Source organism: Natrix helvetica, assembly GCF_964273705.1.
Source record: "Natrix helvetica genome assembly, chromosome: 1".
Taxonomy (NCBI): Eukaryota; Metazoa; Chordata; class Lepidosauria; order Squamata; family Natricidae; genus Natrix; species Natrix helvetica.
This window is the reverse complement of record NC_138548.1, coordinates 328,652,108-328,675,522: the sequence shown is the minus strand read 5'-3', so window position 1 is coordinate 328,675,522 and position 23,415 is coordinate 328,652,108. Positions and strand designations below refer to the sequence as shown.

The 23,415-nt window shown below is 41.9% G+C and overlaps 1 protein-coding gene across 1 annotated transcript; it reads right to left on the bottom strand.

Annotated features, from left to right (window-relative positions):
- Positions 1-722: 722 nt before the first annotated feature.
- Positions 723-23,152, bottom strand: MDFIC2 (MyoD family inhibitor domain containing 2; the record flags this gene model as incomplete). The annotated part of the gene is made up of 3 exons (XM_081967924.1): positions 723-982; positions 10,336-10,551; positions 23,143-23,152. The coding sequence occupies 3 exons, from the start codon at positions 23,150-23,152 to the stop codon at positions 723-725; spliced, it is 486 nt and encodes a 161-aa protein (XP_081824050.1).
- Positions 23,153-23,415: the final 263 nt, after the last annotated feature.

Below are 23,415 nucleotides of genomic sequence, written 5' to 3'. Positions count from 1 at the left end.
ATTAAGGCATATCTAGTCTATTGTCCTCTTTCTAATTTGCTCTCTCCAAATGATACTTGAGATGGAGATATCTTATAGATAGATGCTCCATTAAATCAATAACTTTAAAAAAACAAGCAAAAAACCCTCCCCACCTTCTGCCAATGCTGTCATTAAATGTCTATGGACATTCTCAGTCAACCAAGTCATGGTTGTCCCAAAGGTGCTTTTTCAAGAAGCAACTGGACTTTCTGGTTTTTCTTTGAAGACGTTTCGCAAAGCGAAATGAAAAACCAGAAAGTCCAGTTGCCTCTTGAAAAAGCACCTCTGAGCTGTTTTTAAATCTTACAGTACTAAATTCAGCATATCTTATAAATTATGTGTTGAGTGAAGACATATTTATAGTGGAGAGAATTGTCTTCAATATACTACTTACGAAACTGCCTTTAGTTTCCTGAAGTTGAGTTTTATCAGAAAAGGAAAACAATATCTATATTCCCCACTTTGGAATATTAAATACGTGATTCTTAAACTTCATTACAAGACAGTTTCTCATCCAGAACATCTTACATTTGAGGCGAGAGGGCACAAGCTATACAGGCGGCACAGGATTTAAAAGAAGATGCATTTAAACAGGTGAAGCTGGCAAACATGTTGCTCTATGCTTGCTATTATGATTTAAATCAATCCATCCTTCGGTTTCCTCGGAGATAGTTTGAGGGAACCCCACAAGTATTTTTACTCTAGTGATAACAGACTTGTGAGATTTCCAGAGCCAGTTCAAGACATTCTCCACTTTCCTGACAAGTCTCAAGGATGCTGCAATCAACGTCACAGTTGCAGCTGCAGTCACCGTTGTTGGAAGTGTCGCTTGATGTTTGGTAGTATCTATGGGAAGGGCAGCAGGTATCGATCAGCCAGTTTTCACAGACGTCGGGCAACATGAACAGAAACTCCCAAAACTGGCAGAATAAGCAGGCCAGGATGAGTGTGGCACATTCATCTGTGTTCAAAAGGAAAAGGGCAAAGAGAGTGAGATTCACAAGAGAAATGGGAATCCATCAGCATTGTGATAGATTCTTCACATTAAAAATAATAATAGTAAAGGATTCATACACTTCTTATGCTACGAATCACTAGAAACATTTTCTAGCACAAATTAAATGCAACTGTTTAGCAGGAAGTCCCTCTTAGCTAGAGGAATCTTATTTATTGCAGCCATAAAAACTAGATTGATAGAGAGAGAAAAAGATTGTGAAAAGAATGTGTACGTACAAAGCATCTAAATAAGTGTAATCATGGCCAGGATCAGTATACCACGTGGCTTAAACTTTTCTCCCTACATGCTGGCCTCCTGATTCCCAGACTCTCATTTACTATGCTTAAAATATCTCCTTGGCTCTGTGCAGACTAACATCCCATTTTAAACAATAAAACAAAATAAATTGCTAAAGGAGATGTCACAGAGAATGTTAAATTAAAAGACTCAGATTAAATACTTATTCCAAGAAAAGTACTAATGTGTGGGTACTGCATCAGAAATGGAGACAAGATTTCTGCATGGGCAAAAATCTTCCAAACTAGGCAGTGGGGGAGGGTAGAGGTGGGAAAAATACTCAGATTGAACAGCCAAGAAGCAGATGTAGAAAGAGATAAAGATCCTAGAGAGGAATATGGGAGGCAAGTCAAAAATAAAAAAGCATAGCAATTAAAGTATTGAAGCGGGTAAGAGATGATGGACGGATGATTTCTTGTCTTTAGTGTTGTTTTGATTTGATTTGCTTTTCCTCTCTTCTTTTTTTTTGTAGATTGGTGAGATGACTAGAAGTTAGTTAGGATAGAAATAAAATGTTTTGTAAGAAAGGGTAACATGATTAAAATCTAGAATAAGAGATAGAAATAAGGAAGGGGAAGATTAATGAATACACTTTTATATAATAAAGTAAGAGCAATAATAAGAGAAGACATGGAATAATTGAGTCACTTTATCTAAATATGTATTACTATTAAAAATATATAAGTTGGTTGAAAGTAATAACTGTGACTAATGCTATTAGTTTTATTTGTATTAGAATGTATAACACCTGGCAGCTACACTGTTCACACATCGATGTTTGTTAAAAAAAATTAAAAAATAAAAAACTTTTTAAAAAGTAATGGAGACTATTTTGTTTTAATCAGGCTTGATAGCTGAACTATTTTCCTGTTTAAATGAGAATGAGCCAATTTGGTTAGTAGTTAAGGAATCAGGCTAAAAAACAGTCCTGCCTTGGCCAAGAAAGCCAGCTCAGGGACTTTGGGCCAATCAATTTGTCTCAGCCCATGATGATCAGTTGGTCAGTCAATTCTTTTGCAACTAATGGATCAATAATCAGTTGATCTGAAGAAAGCAGACCCTGTACTTGGAGAAAAAATGCTAGCAAGAAAAAGGATCTCCTGGAAGAAGATTCCAAGAATCTTAACTGCATCTTAATTCTTTTAATAAGTTTGCAAAATTCCCAGGGAGAAAGCGATTATTTGCATTTACTTATTTATTTTGTTATTGTTGTTAGTTGCGAAGACGTGTCCGAACCATCGTAACCCCATGAACAATGTTCCTCCAGGCCTTCCTGCCCTCTATCATCCTCTGGAGTCCATTTAAGCTCATGCCTACTGCTTCAGTGACTCCATCCAGCCACCTTATTCTCTGCCGTCCCCTTTTTCTTTTGCCCTTAATCGTTCCCAGCAATAGGCTCTTCTCCAGTGAGTCCTTACTTCTCATTAAGTGGCCAAAGTTCTTGAGTTTCATCTTCAGGATCTGGCGTTCTAAAGAGCAGTCAGGATTGATCTCCTCTAGGACTGATTGCCTAAAGACTCCTGCAAGTCCCTTTAGTGCGCTTTATTTAGCCATGGGACAGCAATTTGAAAGACAAACAAATGTTTTCTGTGATTGGTTGCATAGATTGTCACAAAGGGGAAATGTTTGGTCCATTTTAACCCATTTTAACCTTGGTGACATTTTACTATTGACATCACTGGCCTAGACGTGAATCCCCCTTCCTAATTATCCACACTACAGGGAAGCACCATTTGGTTCACTGGTATCTATAAACACCCTTTGATGAAATTTCTTAACCTAATTCACATTATATATCAATAACCCCCTTAACATCAGAATAAAAAAACAGCTCATCCCTAGGAGCTTTCTGTCAGTCAAAAGCTTCCTTGAGTATCCCAAATATTACATTAAAATCAAGTTTTATAATATCAGATAATAACACTAAGAAGCACAGTGCTGAATTAATTTTTATTAGTAAGCTATCATCCATAATATTATCAATTTTAATACTTATCTAAATTTGTCAGGGATCTATTTAAGTTCAGACAAGCACAAATAACTCCCAAGTCAGTCTGAGAGAATGAAAATGACTAGATTTGGGAGATACTAAGTAAATTCATGCTTATATTTTTTCCTGAGTAAATGAACTGAAATAATTCTCAAATTGAAACATGTTATAAGGTGACACTACTGCATTTAATTGTATGAAATTTACAGTGTAGAAAACGTAATCATTTTATTCAGTAGTCCATGGTGTAATTAAAGTTCTCTTCTTTTAGGTAACATATATTTATTAAGTTTTCTCCTCTCCCCTCCCGTCTGCCTTGGCACTCAGATAGAAGAATATCAAATCTGAAGTTAAGCATCTTTTCAATTCCGACTTGAAATGTAAGATCTGTTTTCTTAATAATATGCACGCTTCTCAGTTTATTAACCTTGTTGGCATCTGCATAATTTTAATCAGAGAATGGATATTGCTCTTAAGGTCTTCCCATTATTTGCAGGAAGGACTACACAAAAAGACAACATTTTAATAAGAAAGTGATGTTCCGGTGGATACACTGTGCCTTACATTAAAGATGCTTTTAAATCCCCATCAGACCACATACCATGAAACTATGGTAATGGATATAATTCTTTCTTGCAAGATTTGCATGTATCACTTATTCCTCCCTACTCCCACAACTTAAATGTTTAATAAACAATAAATATTAGCAACTGAGCATTCATTCCTATGCATTTATACGTGAAATAAATTAGCCACAAATTCAGATCCAAACTTTCTTTTCTGTCTTCTGCCTGTCTGGCTGCTCACAAAAAAAGTTATTAGCACATTTATTTCAACATGAGCAAAGATCTTCCTTCTGCATCAGTAGATAAATGATAACAACAAGAACTATATTTAATAATGTTGTCAAATTGACCCAAAGGGGCTTTTTCAGGAGGCAACTGGACTTTCTTGGTTTTTCTTTTGAAGACATTTTGCTTCTCATCCAAGAAGCTTCTTCAGGTCTGACCAGATGGTGGGGAATGGAAGGATTTATATTCCTTGCAGACCTGGATGACTGGGATGACCTGAATGATTGAAAATTTCTACAGACTGTTGTCAGATTAACTTAACTCTACATTTTCTTGACCTCAGTTGCTTTTTACCATTGGTCCAGTCTTGCTTTATGCCATAGTTCCTCCTGCCCAATTGCTGATTCAAACAGTCCAATTTTTGAAGGGATTTCTATCAATAGTTCTTCATGACGTGACCTGAATCATTTCTGCAAAGTGAATTAAATTCCTTCTTCTGACTGGATCATTAAGTTGCACCAAACATTTGTTTTTTATTTGGCCTGTGTATTTGATAGATTCATTTTAGATTATTTCCCAAACCAAGATTTTTCTTTCTTTTATCAAGTTTTCTGTAAGAATTAAGGTTGTAAAGTGTGACCATTATTATTCATCCAAATCATTATTCATCCAAATAAATCTTTTTTGCTGCCATGTTTCTGATTAACACATATTTCATTTAGTTCTGGAAAGTTACTTTGTGGCTACCTAAAGTTGGAATAAGTGGAGCTGTTTTTAGTTCATAGAAGTCAATATACGTTTTCTCATCGCTCCAGATATAGCTAAATGTGAGAATGTACATCTTATGAGGGAGGGTGCCACTGAAATTTCATTAATATGCCATTCTCAAAAATTGGTGAGAACACACTTTAAAGTAGTCCAGAATAAAGAAGATATAGGACAACAAATAGATTTCTAACACTCAAAATTAAAATAAATTACCCAGAAAGACAGGAAATTCCCCCATCATATTGTGCATTCAAGTAGAGGCTGAATAGCTATCTGACAGGAATACTTTAATTTGAATTCCTACACAGACCCGAATGTTTGACTGAAAGTGACTTAAAGCTTTAAGTTTAACTAAATTAAATATATTTAATTTAGGAAATGCAATTGTACTTCATGGCTTTTGTTTTCTCATTCTTTTGCATTCAAGATTGTATTTTTGCATTAAAAATTGGGATAATTGGGAGGAGCCTCATCATCTGAGAACTACAAGTAGTCCTGGACTTCAAGTTGTCCATTGTTGCTATAATACATGCCTAACGCTTCTTCCATATACAATATATTTATTTTCCCCACAAATAATTGCCTCAAATTTATTCTTACATTTGCTGATAGCAATAGAAGAAACTATTGAAAACAAAAGAATGAAACCTGCAAAAGACAGCCTCAATGCATCAATACTTTTGAAAATTAGCTACTCTTTTCAGTTTGCCTGGTGAATTGAACCTTTTTTGCAACTTAATCATCTTTCTCTTTTCAGTTACTTCTTCCCTTTATTCATCTCTACCCAATTTTGCACCCTCAATACTCTCCTTCGTTTGTCTTCAACTTCTTCATCTAGTGCAGTGATGGCGAACCTATGGCATGCGTACCACAGGTGGCACGTGGAGCCATTTGTCAGGGCACGCAAGGCGCTGCCCTGTCAGCTGGCCAGCGCGCATGTGCGCACTGGCCAGCTGAGTTCACCCTTTTTAAAAGCCATTTTTCGCCCTCCCCAGGCTCCAGAGGCTTTATAGGAGCCTGGGGAGGGCAAAAACAACCTCCCCCCGCCCCCCGGAAGTCCTCCAGAGGTGTCAGGGAAGCCTCCGGACAGTCCCTGAAGCCTTCGGAGCGCTCAAAACGATCCTCTGAGCAAACCGGAAGTGACTTCCTATAAAGCCTCTGGAGCCTGGGAAGGGCGAAAAAAGCTTGTAAAAATGGGAGGGGGAGCGCCTGTAATGTGCGCATGCACACTGGGGGTCACGCATCGCATTATGGGTGCGGCACGCCTGCACACGACCCCCCCCTGCGCTCCCCCCACTTATGGCACGCGAGCCAAAAAAGGTTCACCATCGCTGATCTAGTGCCTTTACTGCCCTCATCTTTGTCCAGTTTCCATTTTCTCTTCCTCTTCTTCAACGTTTCTGCTAAAAGGAGGGAGTGGAATGTGTTTTTGTGTGTACCTGTGCCAACACAAAATGTGTACACAGGTACACATGAATGGTGAAAGAATTGCTGCCACTTATAGATAGATGGATACCACTGAGATATCTTATTTTACAGGTTATTTGATTTTGGAGAAAAATATCACAAGTAGTTATTTCTGGGAATATGGTATTTCTAGTATCTATTTTATCCGAAGTTGCAACCCTAGGCTGACAAAGTGAAGAAGATGGGATTTTGTCCTGTGTTTATCATCATTTTTTCTTTCTAATCATCCTGCGGGTAGGCGGACAAGGAATAATTTGAAATTCAATATCAACTAGCCTTTCTGTAAATGCAATCTATAAACATCTTTCTTGGGTGTTTCAGCAGAATGAAGAATGCAATTCCATGAGCTTGCTTGGAACTTTACCTTCAATTTAATTCAAAGTGAAAGTTATTGAATAATTGAGGAAGAACTAAAAAAAATTCTTATAAAAATCCTTTTTGAGGAATCACAGGTTTAGGTCATTGGTTGAACATTTAAGGCATTTCTAGAAGATCCAGCTTTCTCTGTAAATCAATACATATGTATATCATAAGAAAGAGAGTGAATTTTTATAGTGGTCAATGACCAGTCCATAAAGCACCTTATATACATAAAAACTGATATTGATTACCCAATTAGGTAAACCAATCAAACAAACTGCTATATGTGTTACATGTAACATGACAAAATTTGGCCACACTTAAGGAAATGGAATCATCTGAATTTGGGATTAAATGTTTTAAGTAAAACTAGTCAGAGTGACCAGGGTATTTAATTAAATGTGGGGTTAACAGTTCACAGCAAGTGTCATCATAAAATGAATAGTATAATAAAACATATTGGTAGATTCAATGAATCCTTCAACATGTAGGCAAATCCTGAATTTAAACTGGATGCCTTTGTTTCTTCTTTTTAAGACCACTAATGGAACGGCAATGAACCATGTCCCTTCCTTATATTATGTGTGAACTAATCTCAAGGGACAGCAGGTAAAGTAATATCAAGGGATTACTTTAGCTAGAGTCATAGTTTAATAAATCAAACACATTGTTTGTTTGTTTGTATACGTAGTTTACAGGGTGTTTTAATTAAAGCCAGTTCTGATTAGCTCTGGTTGATGTTTAAATTAAATAATTCTGGGATTCAGAAACTGGGATTGAATATTTGAGAGATTATTTCTATTGGTCAATCTCTTCAATAAAATAACCCTTATAATGACCTATTCTCAGGTATTGGAATACACGACTGCTTCTTTCATAACATCTAGGGAGCTTTTCAAGTCATTATTCAGCAAAATTACCCACCATAATACTAATTAAGGCAGCAGTGACAGCAGGACAAATCTTATCATTTTCACTTATAGCCAGTCAGGGGCCTGCAAGGTGACCCGGTCCCTCTTGAGGAACATATTCACATTCCTATGAAGTCTATTTCAGGCATTTGTCAGATAAAATTGCCTGAAATATTAGTTGGACTCCAGCTGCATGGGTCCTGCGGAACTGAAGCATGATCTAGCATATTATCTGGGAAGACTGATTCTATTGGACTTCAGGGCTGTGAATGCAGTGACCTAAGTATTAGTTCCATGCCTTCTTCTCAGGAGATAATTTGGTGATGGATTCAGGAAGAGGTATTGATCAATGAGAGAAAAATGGTTCTATCACAGTGATGGCTAACCTTTTTCTAAAGGTGTGCCAAAACTGTGTGCACACGCGCTATCACTGTGCATGGGTGGGTCACACACACACACACATGTAGCATCGCTAAAGCCTGGAGAGGGTGAAAACAGCCTTCCCCCCCCTCCGGAGACCCTCTGGTGGCTGGAAATGTCCCATTTTCCGACTTTTGGTTTGCACATTGGGTCGTTTTTCACCCCCCAAAGACTTCAGGAGGCTTCCTTGAAGACTCTGGAGGGTGAAAAATGGCTGAAAATGAAGCCGAAAATCAGCTGGCAAGTGCACGCTGGAGCTCACAGGGCAACACCTTGCGTGCCCTAAGAAATGGCTCTGCGTGCCATCTGTGGCATGTGTGCCATAGGTTCGCCATCATGGTTCTATCAGCATGTAAATATAGTATGTATCAAGCCTGGAAGCCATCTTTACATTGGCCTTTCAAGCCTGCCACATTTTCTCCTGTGGGAAATTGGGAGGGGGGATTGTATGGAGCATGGTAGCTTCATAGTCAAAACAGCATTCCTTCTCAGAGAGTCAAGGTCATCTTGCCCGGGCACCTGGAGGAGTGTCAATGAGAGGAACCTTTTTTGGGCCAGTGACTGATTGGACCATGTGATGGACATGTGGGTGCTGGGGCAGCAGTTGAACTTTCAACTGGGTTGGGGAAAACCAGGAAGATTTCAGATTTGGGTTTTCCCAGATGTGCCAACACGGCTCTTCTAATAAATGGGAGCTTTGAGGAATTTCTAGCCTTGGACTCTTATTTCATGGAGGATGTTATTTGGAACTCTGAGAGTATGTGATATTCTATCCCATCATCAAAAAATTAGTTCTGGATTTAACAATTCTGGGCAATTGTCTTCTGTCTCTAACTTCCCTGGGCTCAGACCAGGATAAATAACTGATATAGCATTAATTGCACGTTTAGATGATCTTTGGCAGGGTGAAGATGGGGGTAGTGCTTTGTTAGCAGCTTTTAATGCTATCTATCATGGTACTCTTCTGGATTATCTTTCGACCTGGGAATGGGGATCTTCCTCCAAAGCCAATCAGTTTTAGGCCCCTACAGTATAGAATTCTTTGGGGATTTACTTTTTACTATTTAAATGAATCCAAATAAATAAAAACCCTTTACCACATGTAGCATAGGAAATAGGAATTTTGCAAACCATAAAATAGATCTGACCCCAATGGCTGTTTCTGAACACTGTAATTTATTGCACCAATCCAAATTTAGTACAGTTTAGTGATGGATGTGATAACTATTCAATAACAATCCTTTCTACTATGATTTATAAACAGCAAGATCAGAAAGATTTAATCTCTGAGCTAAAAGTATGCCAGATGCTATACTGCAATATTTTCTCTTTCCTGTCTAAGAATCAAAGGGTTAGCATTTAAAACACATTTTTTTAAGGCAAAAAAGTCAGTGAATTGGTATTTTACCATAGGCTTGCATTATTACGCAAAGCAATGAGAGGTTGCAAATGAAGACTTTTACAGTTCAGTCCATTCAATGACTAGTAAAAATTGTATTTAAAATAGCCAATTTTCATTTAAAAAAAAAAAACCTTACAGGTTGCTTCCAAGCTAAGATTGCATAACATTTAACATACACAGTTTCATATTTTAGGCAAATGAGAAAATGTCAAAAATGGTCTGGGGTAAATTTTCCCTCATTTAGCTCTGTAAGTTGTCAAGAAGAAGAAGAATGCTGAAATCTGAATTTCTGTCATTGCTGTGAGAATATGTTGTCATTGCAGTGGTGGGAGCACCATGTACCGTTCCGGTACGGTGCTCCGGAGAGCCCACCCACCTGCGCTCCTTACCAGTATTTGAAGTTTTCAGGGCTTCTGCGCACGGAGCATACAGCACCTGTGCGATGCTCCGCTGAGCAGCTGGAGCATCACAGAGGCATCGCGGAGCATCACGGGCGGTAAGTATGCATGTGCATGCTGCACGCATGTACACATGCACTATGCACGTTCATGTGATCGGCGCCCGGCCTCGTTGCACCGTACCGGTTGCACTGGGATCCCAAACCCACCACTGTGTCATTGCATATATTCAGACAAAAGTTTGACTAAGATACCAACATTTTCCTACCTGTCTTGCCTACAGTTTCCAACATGAACAGTTTTTTTAAGGGTTTTCAGATTTTTATATGAGGCTTCACAGCTTCAGACCCACAAATCCATTTCATATAAACCTGAATCACACAGCATCTAACCTCCACAAAATGGAATGTCAAACCCATCTCCAAAGCCCCATTTCCTTTTTGATGTCCAGAACTAAGGATAACTAAAGGGGATAGAAGATTCATGAAAATGTGCTTCATCGGCAAAACGTACCATTATTGTCTCTTTCGTGGCCTGATGCACCATCTTCGAGGTAGCTGAATTGTGTTTCACATTTCTGGAGTGATGATAATGAAGATGTAGTAGAGTCCGAGAGTTTTCTGTCACTCCTGGTGTCTTTGGATGGCACATCTGTGATGCTAAATTCCGATACTGAGCTGAGAACAATACTTTTCATAGATTTGTCGTCTTTATTTGCTAACTGATGTTCTAGAATGGTGGGGAGAAATCAAAATTACTTGATTCAGATAGTTTTAACTTTTCCCCCAGACTTCCCATATGAGTGTAAATTCCCCAAGTCATAATAATGTAATGATGTTGGCTCTTATAAAGTGGGGGTGTTACTGAAAAATTTGCATTTTGCTCTTCCAGTAAATTAAAAAAAGTATCCAAGCAGATTTTGGCCAATCATGAAACAATAATCTATAATCATACAAACGCATAGGTAACATTTGGGGAGCATACACAGATTGCTGGTAACCTGATACATAACAACAAATAGCACCTGATAGTCAAAACCATATGCTACCTTGTTATAGCAGATGCCATTGTTTAATACTAAGAAAATACTTTGAACATCCAGGAGGAATCACGCAAGATCAAATCTTTATCTAGACCCATCATATGATTGATAAATAGAAGTTTGGATTTGAGCTACATACTTGCTATGTTGCAAATAAATAGCCAAATTCTATGAACGCCCAAACAACCAAGATTCAGATAAGCTGATCCTCAGTTTGCCCATCTTATTGCAGTATTATGAAATTTTAATATTTGGCTGGAGTTTGGGTGTTGTACAATTCGGCTTCTCCTTTGTCCCAGTCCTCTACAACACAGGCTCCAAACTTGTCAACTTTAAGACTCATGGACTTCAACTCCCAGAACTCTTTAGCCAGCATGGCTAGCTGAGGAATTCTGGGAGTTGAAGTCCATAAGTCTTAATGTTGCCAGGGTTGGGGATAGCCCCCATTCTGAATTCTTTTGTTGACTGAACTCTCCATTGCCAGATTTTAGAGTCAGCTGTCCGAAGGGTTTTTCAACCTGCAGAAGTCATGTATGTCTTGTCTCATCTTAATCCCTTTCCTCCTGCACATTGTTTTACCAACTGCCAGGTCAGTGATCAGATGCCCAGGCTAGATCCAGAGACAATAAGCACACACTGAATAAGGATTAATTGTTTAACTGTAGCAAGCATATTAAACCGATCCACAAGAAAGCATAACATATTAAGCAATATGCTCTCATTCCAGCTGTTCGGAGACCTGTTTCAAGCAGCAGCGATAACTCCAAGCCTCTTGGTGCATAGGGGATGAAAGCTTAATACACAGTTCCAGAGAGGCTTTTTATTAAAACCTAGAGCCAAGACTTCAAGGTCCTGGTTCCATGGCATGGAGACCGCAAGACCTGACCATGCCCGGATAGTCCATACCTCTGGGATAGGAAGAATGGATCTGAGAACTTTTCTGATAAACTAAGGCTGACCAAGGCAAGAGCCGTGTTCGTGCAGTGGTTAGAGTGCAGTACTGCAGGCTACTTCTGCTGACTGCTGGCTGCCTGCAATTTGGCAGTTTGAATCTCACCAGGCTCAAGGTTGACTCAGCCTTCCATCCTTCCGAGGTGGGTAAAATAAGGGCCCAAATTGTTGGGGACAATATGCTGACTCTGTAAACCACTTAGAGAGGGCTGTGAAGCACTGTGAAGTGGTACATAAGTCTAAGTGCTATTGCTATCTGACTTTTTTTTAATATAAATGATGCTGCAGTTCAATGGGTAGATGCCCTACACATTGGTGTTTGAACATAAGATACTTTAAACATTTATATTTTATTGTGTTTTACTAATCTAAGTGAAATGTTAATATATATTGCTTATCCATGTATGATATGTCATAATCAAAATAATAAAATAGAGTATAGTATAGTATGGTATGGTATGGTATGGTGTGGCGTGGCGTGGCGTGGCGTGGAATGGAATGGAATGGAATGGAATGGAATAGAATAGAATAGAATAGAATAGAATAGAATGGAATGGAATGGAATGGAATTGAATTCTTTATTGGCCAAGCGCAATTGGATACGCAAGGAATTTGTCTCTGGTGCATAATCTTTCAGTGTTAAACAACAAAGTGATAGGTCATATATCATATCATAAATAATTTGCAGGTAATGAAATTTATCAAACAATTATTAAATAAATTATTAAATAAATAATTTGCAGCTAACTAAAGAACTGGCAACAGCAAGGACAGCCTATCTCCAACGTTGTTGTTTCCTCCCCCTTTTTGCAGCATTTCTTTTTCTGGTTTGGAACAGGGGGGGGGGGGAAAGCCTTCCCAAGTGATTTATGATGGTTCGTGACCTGAGGGGTTATATTAGGGTATCCTTGCAAAAGTAGTAGAAGGATAGAGTGCTTCTTTTTATGCATAAAACTGCAGTTAAATACAGGTAGTCCTCAACTTATGTCCACAGCTGAGCCCAACATTTATTTTGCAAAGTGAGCAATTTGTTAAATGAGTTTTGCCCCGTTTACGACTTTACTTGCTGTGTTAAGTGACTCACTGCAGTTGTTAAATTAGTAACACAGTTGTAAAGTGAATCTGGTTTCCCCATTGACTCTGCTCATCAGAAGGTCGCAAAAGAGGATCACATGACCCAGGGACACTGCCACCGTCATAGCCGCAGTAGCCAAGCATCTGAATTTTGATCCCGTGTCCATGGGGATGCTGCAATGGTCATAAGTGTGAAAAACGCTCAATTTTTTCTGTGCTGTTGGCCCTAAGCGAACTGTTGTAAGTCGAGGACTTCCTGTACTCAGTTTACAAAGTGTGAGGACCAGCATATTTTGCAAGTCAGTTTACAGTTCCTTTCATTCTTGACTGTTAATCTGCATAGCTACTTTAAGTCTGAATGGGATGAAATTATTTTGTCAGCGATTGCATCCGTGATTCCTTGTCCCCTTGATTAAGGAAAATGTAAGGACCTCATGCCATGTTAACTTAGACATTTGGGAAGAAAACTTCTTTTTCTTTTCACTTGTTTAGTTAAAATTCATTTTGCATATGTCAAATGTGTCAGGAAAAGGCATTGAAAGGTAGACCCTCGAGAAACAAATGGTGAAATCCATGTTGAAAATAGGAAATTTTTAAATAAGTCTCAAACTACTGGAAGGAGCAGGATAAATGTATGATAGGGTTGACATTTGGAGGCATTTTGTCTCTCCTATGGTTCTCCTGCTGCACTTTTTGTAATAAAATGGCCTTTGGGGAGGATATTCTGTAGCCAGAACATCATGCAAAACAAGAAATTGTAAAAGTGGTGGTGGTGGTGGGGGAGAGAAATGGCAGGAAGAAGAAGAAGAAAAGATTTGCTCCCACATCCAGCTTAATAAAATTAAAGCAATTTATGTAATATTGATATGTCGATATGTTTTTCAATTATTTTCCCCTGCAATTTAAAATAAAACTTTCACCACTTCAGAAATTATAATTACACATCTTCCTCCCACTTTGAAAATGGCATAAGGTGCTCATTTGCAGATTTCTACTCTTCAGATTTTCCCTAAGAATAGAAATGTCATGACTCAGTTAACAATGGTTTATTATTCACATTGATCTCTCTTTTTTTTATGGTGTTCTTTATCTCAAAAACATTGTAAATCAGATAGCTTCCTCCCACTCTTTTGTTCATCTGCAAAATTTTATTATTCTCATTTAAGAAAGCAATGGAGTGTCAAGAGTCACGATATATTGTTTATATTCCTTTTTTTTCCCTTTACAATTACCTTTAGCTATTAAAGAAAAACCCTAGCAGTCAGGGAAAAAATATCTGAATTTTTAAAAAGCATGTACTTGAAAAAGGAAAGGAAAGGATAGCTGTAGTTGCACACATGTATTTTATATTAATTCTATTTTATTCAACGTATTTGGCCACCCATCTCACACAAGCAACTCTTTGGGCATTTTTGTGTTAAATTTATATTTACCAACAAAGTAATAAAGGGAGACTAGTATAGATCTATTTCAAGCTATTTTAGCTCTTATCGGCTCACCATACCCTTCTGGGATTTGAACCTGGGCTAAACGCAGAAGCAGTATGCACCATATTTGGGTAAACCATGTTGCCCTGGTTAAGCAATAGTTCTTTGGGCTGCGAACAGAGGTTAAAATTTCAATATTATTCTAAAAATGACAATCCAAAATGATTTTTTTTAAAAGAAAAGAATGTCAGTCACAAATAACTATCAACTAGTAACTGTCAGAGGGATCTTGGGAATCCTAGTGGACAACCATTTAAATATGAGCCAACAGTGTGCTGCAGTTGCCAAAAAAGCCAACACAGTTCTAGGCTGCATAAACAGAGGGATAGAATCAAGATCACATGAAGTGTTAATACCAGTTTATAATGCCTTGGTAAGGCCACACTTGGAATACGGCATTCAGTTTTGGTTGCCACGATGTAAAAAAGATGTGAAGACTCTAGAAAGAGTGCAGAGAAGAGCAACAAAGATGATTAGGGAACTGGAGACTAAAACATATGAAGAACAGTTGCAGGAACTGGGTATGTCTAGTTTAATGAAAAGAAGGACTAGGGGAGACATACAATACAATACAATAGCAGAGTTGAAAGGGACCTAGGAGGTCTTCTAGTCCAACCCCCTGCCTAGGCAGGAAATCCTATACCATTTCAGACCAATGGCTATCCAACATCTTCTTAAAGACTTCCAGTGTTGGGGCATTCACAACTTCTGGAGGCAAGCTGTTCCACTGACGTGATAGCAGTGTTCCAATATCTGAGGGGCTGCCACGAAGAAGAGGGAGTCAAGCTATTCTCCAAAGCACCTGAGCGCAGGACAAGAAGCAATGGATGGAAACTAATCAAGGAGAGAAGCAACTTAGAACTAAGGAGAAATTTCCTGAGAGTTAGAACAATTAATCAGTGGAACAACTTGCCTCCAGAAGTTGTGAATGCTCCAACACTGGAAGTTTTTAAGAAGAGATTGGATAACCATTTGTATGAGGTGGTGTGGGGGTTTCCTGCCTGGATTGGATTAGAAGACCTCCAAGATCCCTTCCAACTCTGTTATTCTATTTAATTTTTTAAACAATAATAACACTGATTATGTGTATTCAAGGTAGAAAATCTGTGACCTTTCAGAGACCTAAATTGGATCTTTAACTATTCTATAGGGACACCTTATATGGAGAAATGGCAAACTATTATTACTTCCCTGTACATATTTATTGATTTGATAGATATAGATTGGGTATAGTTATACATGGGTCAGATTATCCGACTATTTTTCTAGGAGTTCAAAGTAGCATTTCCTCTTCTAATTTCAATATACAATAATTTTATGGGGTAGATTAGGATAAGAAAGAAACTAGCCCAAAGTTATATAGTTTGCTTCTATAGCTGAGGGTAGATAGGTTGTTCTTTCCTATTCTCCTAAGTAACCAAACTGCTCTTATTCCTTCCCATTATTTTACAGGTATCCTGTGAAGGTGTCGTATTTCCCTGAATGCTTTGTATTCTTTGTATTTATCACTTACGTATTGTATTACTGTATTTTCTTTTATCTATCTTACCCTGGAATTAGATTGTTTATTTTGATATGTTTGTAAGATGAACCACTTAATAAACTATTACCTTCCTATTACTGGGTGATTCTATTTAACTGAATTCAGCACCCACAGGGTTTTTTAAAAACAGCTTGTATTATAAATATCTTTGTTAATACAAAGCTTAAAACATTGGTTTTTCTTGTTTCATGTGCCAGGGAATCCACTGTCTCCCTCAAATGTTACGAACAGGGGTGGGCTGCTATGGGTTCGCCTGGGTTTGGGAGAATCCATAGCTAACATTATGTAATGTAATTGTCCTTGTTTTTTTCGTATGTATGTGTGTCCTATGTGTATTTTATCCTTTTGATTGTACGCCGCCCCGAGTCCTTCGGGAGTCCTTCGGGAGAGGGTTGCGGCTAATCAAATAAAATTTATTATTATTATTATTATTTTATGGCTGGTTCTGAGAGCCTCCAAATCCCACCCCTGGCTGGCCCCACCTACCCCACCCTCCCCTGCCACCCTGCCCATCCCAGGAGTCTCCATGCGACCTGTTTTGGATGCGAGATAAGTGCAGGGCTTAGAGAGGGAAGTTCCGGAACTCCTGGAAGTTCCGGAAGGCCGGGAACAGGCCCCTTTCAGGACTCCAGAGGGCCTCAGAGGAGGGAGGGGGAGGCAGTTTTCACCCTCCCAGAGACTCATGGAAAGCCTCCGGAGCCTGGGGAAGGCGAAAATGCCTCCCCCCCACCCGCCTTGGTGCAGGAAGCCAGCTAGGCCACACCCACCATGGCCACACCTTCCCAGCAACTAGGCAGAGAACCCATTGCTATAATTTTTGAAGCCCCACCCCTGGTTAGAAACATTTTTTTACTTTAATGGTTGAAAATTCTAATTCCAAGATTGATAAACCTAGCAGCCTTTGCCGACTTCTTGCTAGAAAGCTAGAGAGTGTGTCAAACATACTTAGTACAGTTATAAATCTGATACCCATTTTGTAGATCTCCAGGATCAGACATGCTTTGATTACAAGTATTTATAGGTAATCTTGACTTACAACTATTCATTGTATTCATCCAAAGTTACTAAATGAAGAAAGGTGAATATATGTGTCCCAGGATAATGCTGTAGGATCCAATTTGGCTCAGGCACTAGAACAGTGTTTCTCAAACTTGGCGACTTTAAGTCCTGTGGACTTCAACTCCCAGAATTCCCCAGCCAGCTATGCTGGCTGGGGGATTCTGGGAGTTGAAGTCCACAGGACTTAAAGTCGCCAAGTTTGAGAAACACTGCACTAGAAGAAGAGATTTAGTCTTCCGAGCTTTATAAAGGGCATTCTATTGGAAGGCCACCAACCCTCCATGCATTCTGAATTTCAACAGCAACCATCCACTCTCACACACAAAAAGAGTTGTATCAGAATAATATATGGCAGGGTGAGGACCCATTGTAATACCTAGCGAGCCAAATAGCTGGAAAGTAGGTTCGGTTCCTACCAGTTCGGCCCGGTTTGTCCGAGTAGGTAGTAACTCGGCCGCTCACGCACCCGAACCAGTTTGCTTGTTGGCGGTGCCATCTTTACTTTTGGTTACGCGCATGCGCAGAACAATCTCCATTGCAGAAATGTTATTTTTTCCCCTTTCTAACATTGTGCACATGCACAGACCTTTTTAGGTGGAAATGCGCATGTGAGCAGAGCGTGCCTAATCGGCAGTAATGCTGGTAACAACCCACCCTACATGAACAATTCAAGTAGAATGGGTACCCACAATCGTTTGTCACAAGTAGTCTGTGCAACATTGTGTGGAGAGAAAGGAAGAAACAAGAAGCAACATACCACATCCTGCCATACATCAAAAACATTTTGGAAGCTGTAGAATGCAGCTTCCAAGGTCTGCAAGTGGGCATCACAGACTGCCCAGAGGCCCGTACAAGGACAAATTATGCATTGTAAAGATCATTTGGAGGTGGGAGATACTTCCAATGTAATCTACCAAATCCCTGCGTGGATTGTCCCTGTGACTATGTAGGACAGATGGGGAGGGAGCTACAATCACCACCAGATTGCAAGAACACAAGCGAGCAGTCAGATGAGGAGACCTGAACTCATTGGTAGCCTCAGACTGAACAAGGACACACATTCAACTTTACAACAAGTGATTTACCACCAGCATATCAAGTACAATATGATAAGAGCAGGGCAGCACAAGCAAACAACAGCCAACGACTTAAAAGCCAGCCATCAAGACACCCCAATCAGCATTTAAAAAGCCACATACAACAGGCACCATCTAAATACCACACATGGAATAGCTCACACTCTGCTAGAGAGAAGTTGCTGGAAAATGGGTTCTAGCATGAGTCCGAAACTCGGAAGGCAAAACCTCTGGTCCTGGTGATCAACCCAGATTAGATCCTGCCCAGTGATGGGTTTCAAAAAATTTTAGAACGTCTTCTGTAGGTACGGCCTGTTTTGTGGGAGTGGCTTGGAAGTCATGTGACTTGGTGGGTATGGCCAACTTGCAAAATGTGGTGAAACTCACTTAACAACACTCTTGCTTAGCAACCAAAATGTTGGCTCAGAAATTCTGGCATTTGAAGCATGCAAGTCTTAAAGCTGTCAAGTTACAAGACCCTTGAACCCCCAACCCTTTAGAAAAAAAAACAGGGGTGTGCAAACTTGACAGCTTTAAGACTAGTGGATTTCAACTCCCAGAATTCATACATACATACATACGCAATTTTTATGACTCACCAGCATCTGCATCTATAGATAAAAGTATGCCAATAAAATGTACATTCATTTCACTGTCTCCCATCTATGATCCAGCTAGAAGTATTCATTCATCTACATTTTTTTCCACATTTAAAATGACCTTCATCTTCATGTTACATTTAGCATAAAAGATAGGTAGTGGATATTGCATATCAAACATTTTGTATATCATCTTAAAATATGCTCACTAAATATCGGAATTCCATATGATACCAAACAGAAAGTTCTTTTTCATATAAAAAAAATTGTACTGAGAAAATGAAATTAATTCATTGCATCATATTGTTCTTACCTTGATATATACTTTTAAATTTTTTTAAGATGAATGATAATCTAACTAGTTTCCTCCTCTTGCTTTCTTAATGTTATCACATTTCAGAACCTAAAAAGTCTCCAGTATTTATTTTATTTATTTATTTATATTTGGTGCTTCTAGACCGCCCCCTCTCCCAGAAGGGACCCGGGGCGGTGTACAGTCCATAGAAATATCAGAAAATACAGTAAAAAAGTTAAATATGTACAGTTTGGAGGAGGTTAAAATGCAATTAAAAGAACTGTACAAAGCTATATAAATACAAATTTTAAATCCCTAAAACAGACACAACGAATTAAAAAACCCCTAAGATAACCAGATAATAATACATTTGCCAGGAGGGACAGTTGTAATTATGCCAGGCCTGCTAATCGGAACAGGTGAGTCTTCAATTTTTGCCGGAAGGAGCGGAGGTCAGAAGTGGTTCTAATGTCGGGGGGGAGGTCATTCCAGAGGGTTGGGCCCATCACAGAGAAGGCCCTACTCCTTGGCGTCGCCCGTTGGCATTGCCTAGTGGACGGCACCAGGAGAAGTCCCTCCCTGTGTGAGCGAATTGGCCGCAGGGATGTATGTGGGAGGATGCGATCCCGCAAGTAACTAGGTCCCGTGCCATGGAGCGCTTTAAAGATGGTAATCAGCACCTTGAAACGCACCCGAAAAACCACAGGCAGCCAGTGCAGCTCGCGCAGGAGAGGTGTTACGTGGGAGTACCTCGTACTCCCCATCACAGCCCGCGCGGCTGCGTTCTGAACTAACTGCAGTCTCCGGGCGCGTCCCAAGGGCAGCCCCATGTAGAGAGCGTTGCAGTAATCCAGGCGGGACGTCACCAGCGCATGAGTGACTGTGCGTAGGGCATCCCGGTCCAGTAGGGGGCGCAATTGGCGCACCAGGCGAACCTGGTGGAACGCCCCCCTCGCCACGGCTGCCACATGGTCATCCATTGACAGCCGGGCATCAAGGAGGACGCCCAAATTGCGCGCCCGTTCCACAGGGGGCAATTGTTCGCCCCCTATGGCCAGCGATGGGATCAGCTGGCTGAACCGAGGTGCCGGTAGCCACAGCCACTCAGTCTTGGAGGGGTTGAGTTTAAGTCTGTTGTCCCCCATCCAGACCCCGACGGCTTCCAAGCACCGGGACATCACTTCGACAGCCTCGTTGGGGTGGTTTGGGGTTGAAATATACAGCTGAGTATCATCAGCGTAGAGGTGATACTCAACCCCAAAACCACAGATGATCTCACCCAGCGGCTTCACATATGTGTTGAACAGGAGAGGCGAGAGGACCGACCCCTGTGGCACTCCACAAGTGAGTGGCCTCGGGGTCGACCTCTGTCCCCCTGTCAACACACATTGCCTCCGGTCGGAGAGGTAGGAGCCGAACCACCGCAAAACGGTACCTCCGACTCCTATCCCCTCCAACCGGCGCAATAGGATACCATGGTCGATGGTATCAAAAGCCGCCGAGAGGTCTAATAGGACCAGGATAGAGGAACAACCTCTATCTCTGGCCCTCCAGAGATCATCAACCAACGCGACCAAGGCTGTCTTGTGCTGTGCCCGGGTCGGAAGCCGGACTGGCGTGAGTCTAGATACTCGGATTCGTCAAGGTGTCGCGGAAACTGCTGCGCCACCACATTCTCAACAACCTTCGCTAGAAACGGAAGGTTGGAGACTGGACGATAGTTAGCTAGCTCCATTGGGTCGAGTGAAGGCCTCTTAAGTAAGGGCCTCACCACCGCCTCCTTCAAGGCGGTTGGTAAGGATCCCTCACCCAATGAGGCATTCACCAGGCCCAGAAGCCAGCCTCGGGTCACCTCCCAAGATGCCAGTACCAACCAGGAGGGACATGGGTCCATTAAACATGTGGTTGGTCGCAGCCGTCCACGCAACCTATCCAAATCCTCGGGGGCAACAGAATCAAACTCCTCCCAGAATGGTCTCACAAGACTCGCTGTTGGCGGCCCGTCCGGTCCACTGAGGGGGGCCCATCCGCTCCGGATCTGAGCGACTTTATCCTGCAGATATTCCCCAAACTCCTCTGCTCTGCCCTGCAAGGGTGCCCCCTGCGTCCTCTGTGACAAGAGGGAGCGGGTCACCTTGAACAGGGCGGCAGGGCGGTTATCCGCGGACACAATAAGAGCAGCGCAATATCTACGTTTGGCCGCCCTTAATGCCACAAGGTAGGTCCGTAAGTAGGCTCTTACCTGTGTTCGATCAGATTCGGAGCGTGAGGACCTCCACCTGCTCTCTAGACGTCTCCTGTGGCGCTTCATCACCCTCAGCTCCTCGGTATACCAAGGAGCCCGGGCGGGTCGCTGCCGCAGGAGAGGTCGCAAAGGCGCAACCCGGTCCAAGGCCCCAGCCGCCGCCGTATTCCAGGCGGTTGCTAGGTCCTCCGACCGAGCGCGGGTCAGGGGTACAGGTAATGGCCCAAGCTCCGTATGGAACCTATCCGGCTCCATCAGGTGCTTGGGGCGGTACCAGCTTGGACCATCTGGTCCCGCCTCCTCGCGGTGGGGGGTAGCGCCAGGGAAGTCCAGCCGGAGACATGAGTGATCTGACCATGACAGGGGTGTAACAACAAAGTCCCCTATACCCAGATCACTCGTCCACTGCTCAGATACAAAAACAAGGTCCAATGTGTGGCCACCTTCGTGTGTGGGGCCCTGAATTAACTGGGTCAGGCCCATGGCTTTCATGGAAGCCATGAACTCCCGAGCCACCTCAGACGCTGCTCCCATCAACGGCAGGTTGAAATCCCCCATAACCACAAGCCTGGGGATCTCAACCGCCGTCTCCAAGATCAGCTTGAGGAGCTCGGGCAGGGCCGCTGATGTATAGCGAGGAGCCAAGTATACAATCAGCAAGCCCAACTGCCTCCCTAGGCCCCATTTCACACCAAGGGACTCACACCCGGATATCTGAGGAACAGTGAACTCCCTCGGCTCTAGACCTTCCCGTATAACTACCGCCACCCCACCACCCTTACCCAGGGCCCGAGGCTGATGGAATGCGCGGAAACCTGGTGGGCACATTTCCACGAGGGGTAAACCACCCTCGTGGCCCAACCAGGTCTCCGTTATCCCTGCAAGGTCCAGCTCCCCCTCGGAGATCAGCTCATTAATGAGGGGGGCCTTGTTGGTTACGGACCTTGCATTGCAAAGCATCAGCCGTAGGCCCGAGCTCTGTAGTTCCTGGCCACCTAGGTTGCGGGGGTTGGTACAAACGACCGGGCGTAGCCAACAGCCACGGTCTCCCAACCGACCTTGTAATCTTCTTTTGTCCTCGCATCCACCCCTCCCCATTGTAATCAAACAACCCTCTGTTGGAATAACATGTTCCCTCTCCTCCCCCCACTCCGCTCACTTCCTTTCCAGACTCACCTGTCCATCCGGCATTGGCACTGGCTCCTCTCCCGGCCTGGTTATCACACCCCCCCTCCCTGGAACCCCTTAATAATAATAAAAAACATCTAGATAAAAAGCCCCTCAGCCTCCGTTTCTTCCACCTCTCGGGGTTCGCAAACCCGTCATCAAGGCAGGCCCTTGAGAGAGCCAAGGGCCATACCTGCGAGAGAGGGGCCTCCCTCAGGCGGAGCAGGTCTGACCTCAAATAAATAGTTCGTTAAAAGTCCAATGGGATCAGGATGCTAAAAAGGTTGATAGGAAGTTGATAAAGTTGATAAAAGGTAATAAAAGTTGATGACTGATGAGTCGGGGTTTTGGAGGGAGGAAGGAGATGTTAAAATAGTTAGATAGAGAAGAAGGGGGTGGGAATGATCGAATACCCTTAATTACATGTAATTAGGTGAAAGACTGTTCAAGATGTTTCATGGCAGGATGACCCAAAGGTGGGAGACTATTTGCACTAGTTCAGTGGTTCAGGATAGTTCCAGAGGCTCCCACCCGGTGTTCCAGGGTTCTCCAAAAATGCAGGGTGATGTTTAGGGTAGTCCTCTCCAGATGTTTAGGGTAGTCCTCTCCAGAAATTTACTAAACTTCTTAGAGGTCCACAAAGACTGATAGTTAGTGTTTGGCGTCCCCTGCTGGCGTCGACAAGGCCTGGGGGGGGGGGGCATAGGGGCATTGGGAGCAGCCAGGATATGATGGAAGCAAACAGCAGGAGTCCAGGCAATGGCGACCCTTCTTTCCCTCACCCGCCGCCATAGCTGCCTCCAATTAATTTCTCCCGGCTAACTCACCACCTCCTAGCCATGTCTTGTTCTCCTCCCCGGCCTTTGGTTCTTCCGGTTTCATTCACAAGATCTTTAGCCACCAGCAGCAATGCAGCTTGCGCCTCACATCCATCTGTCCTGCTTTGGTGTTGTTGTTATTGTCCTCTCCAGTACCAGTATCTTTCACCATTCGCCCTGGCACAACCCGCAGTTCACAGCGCACCACGTTGCGCTCCGCTCCGCTCCGTGCTCCGC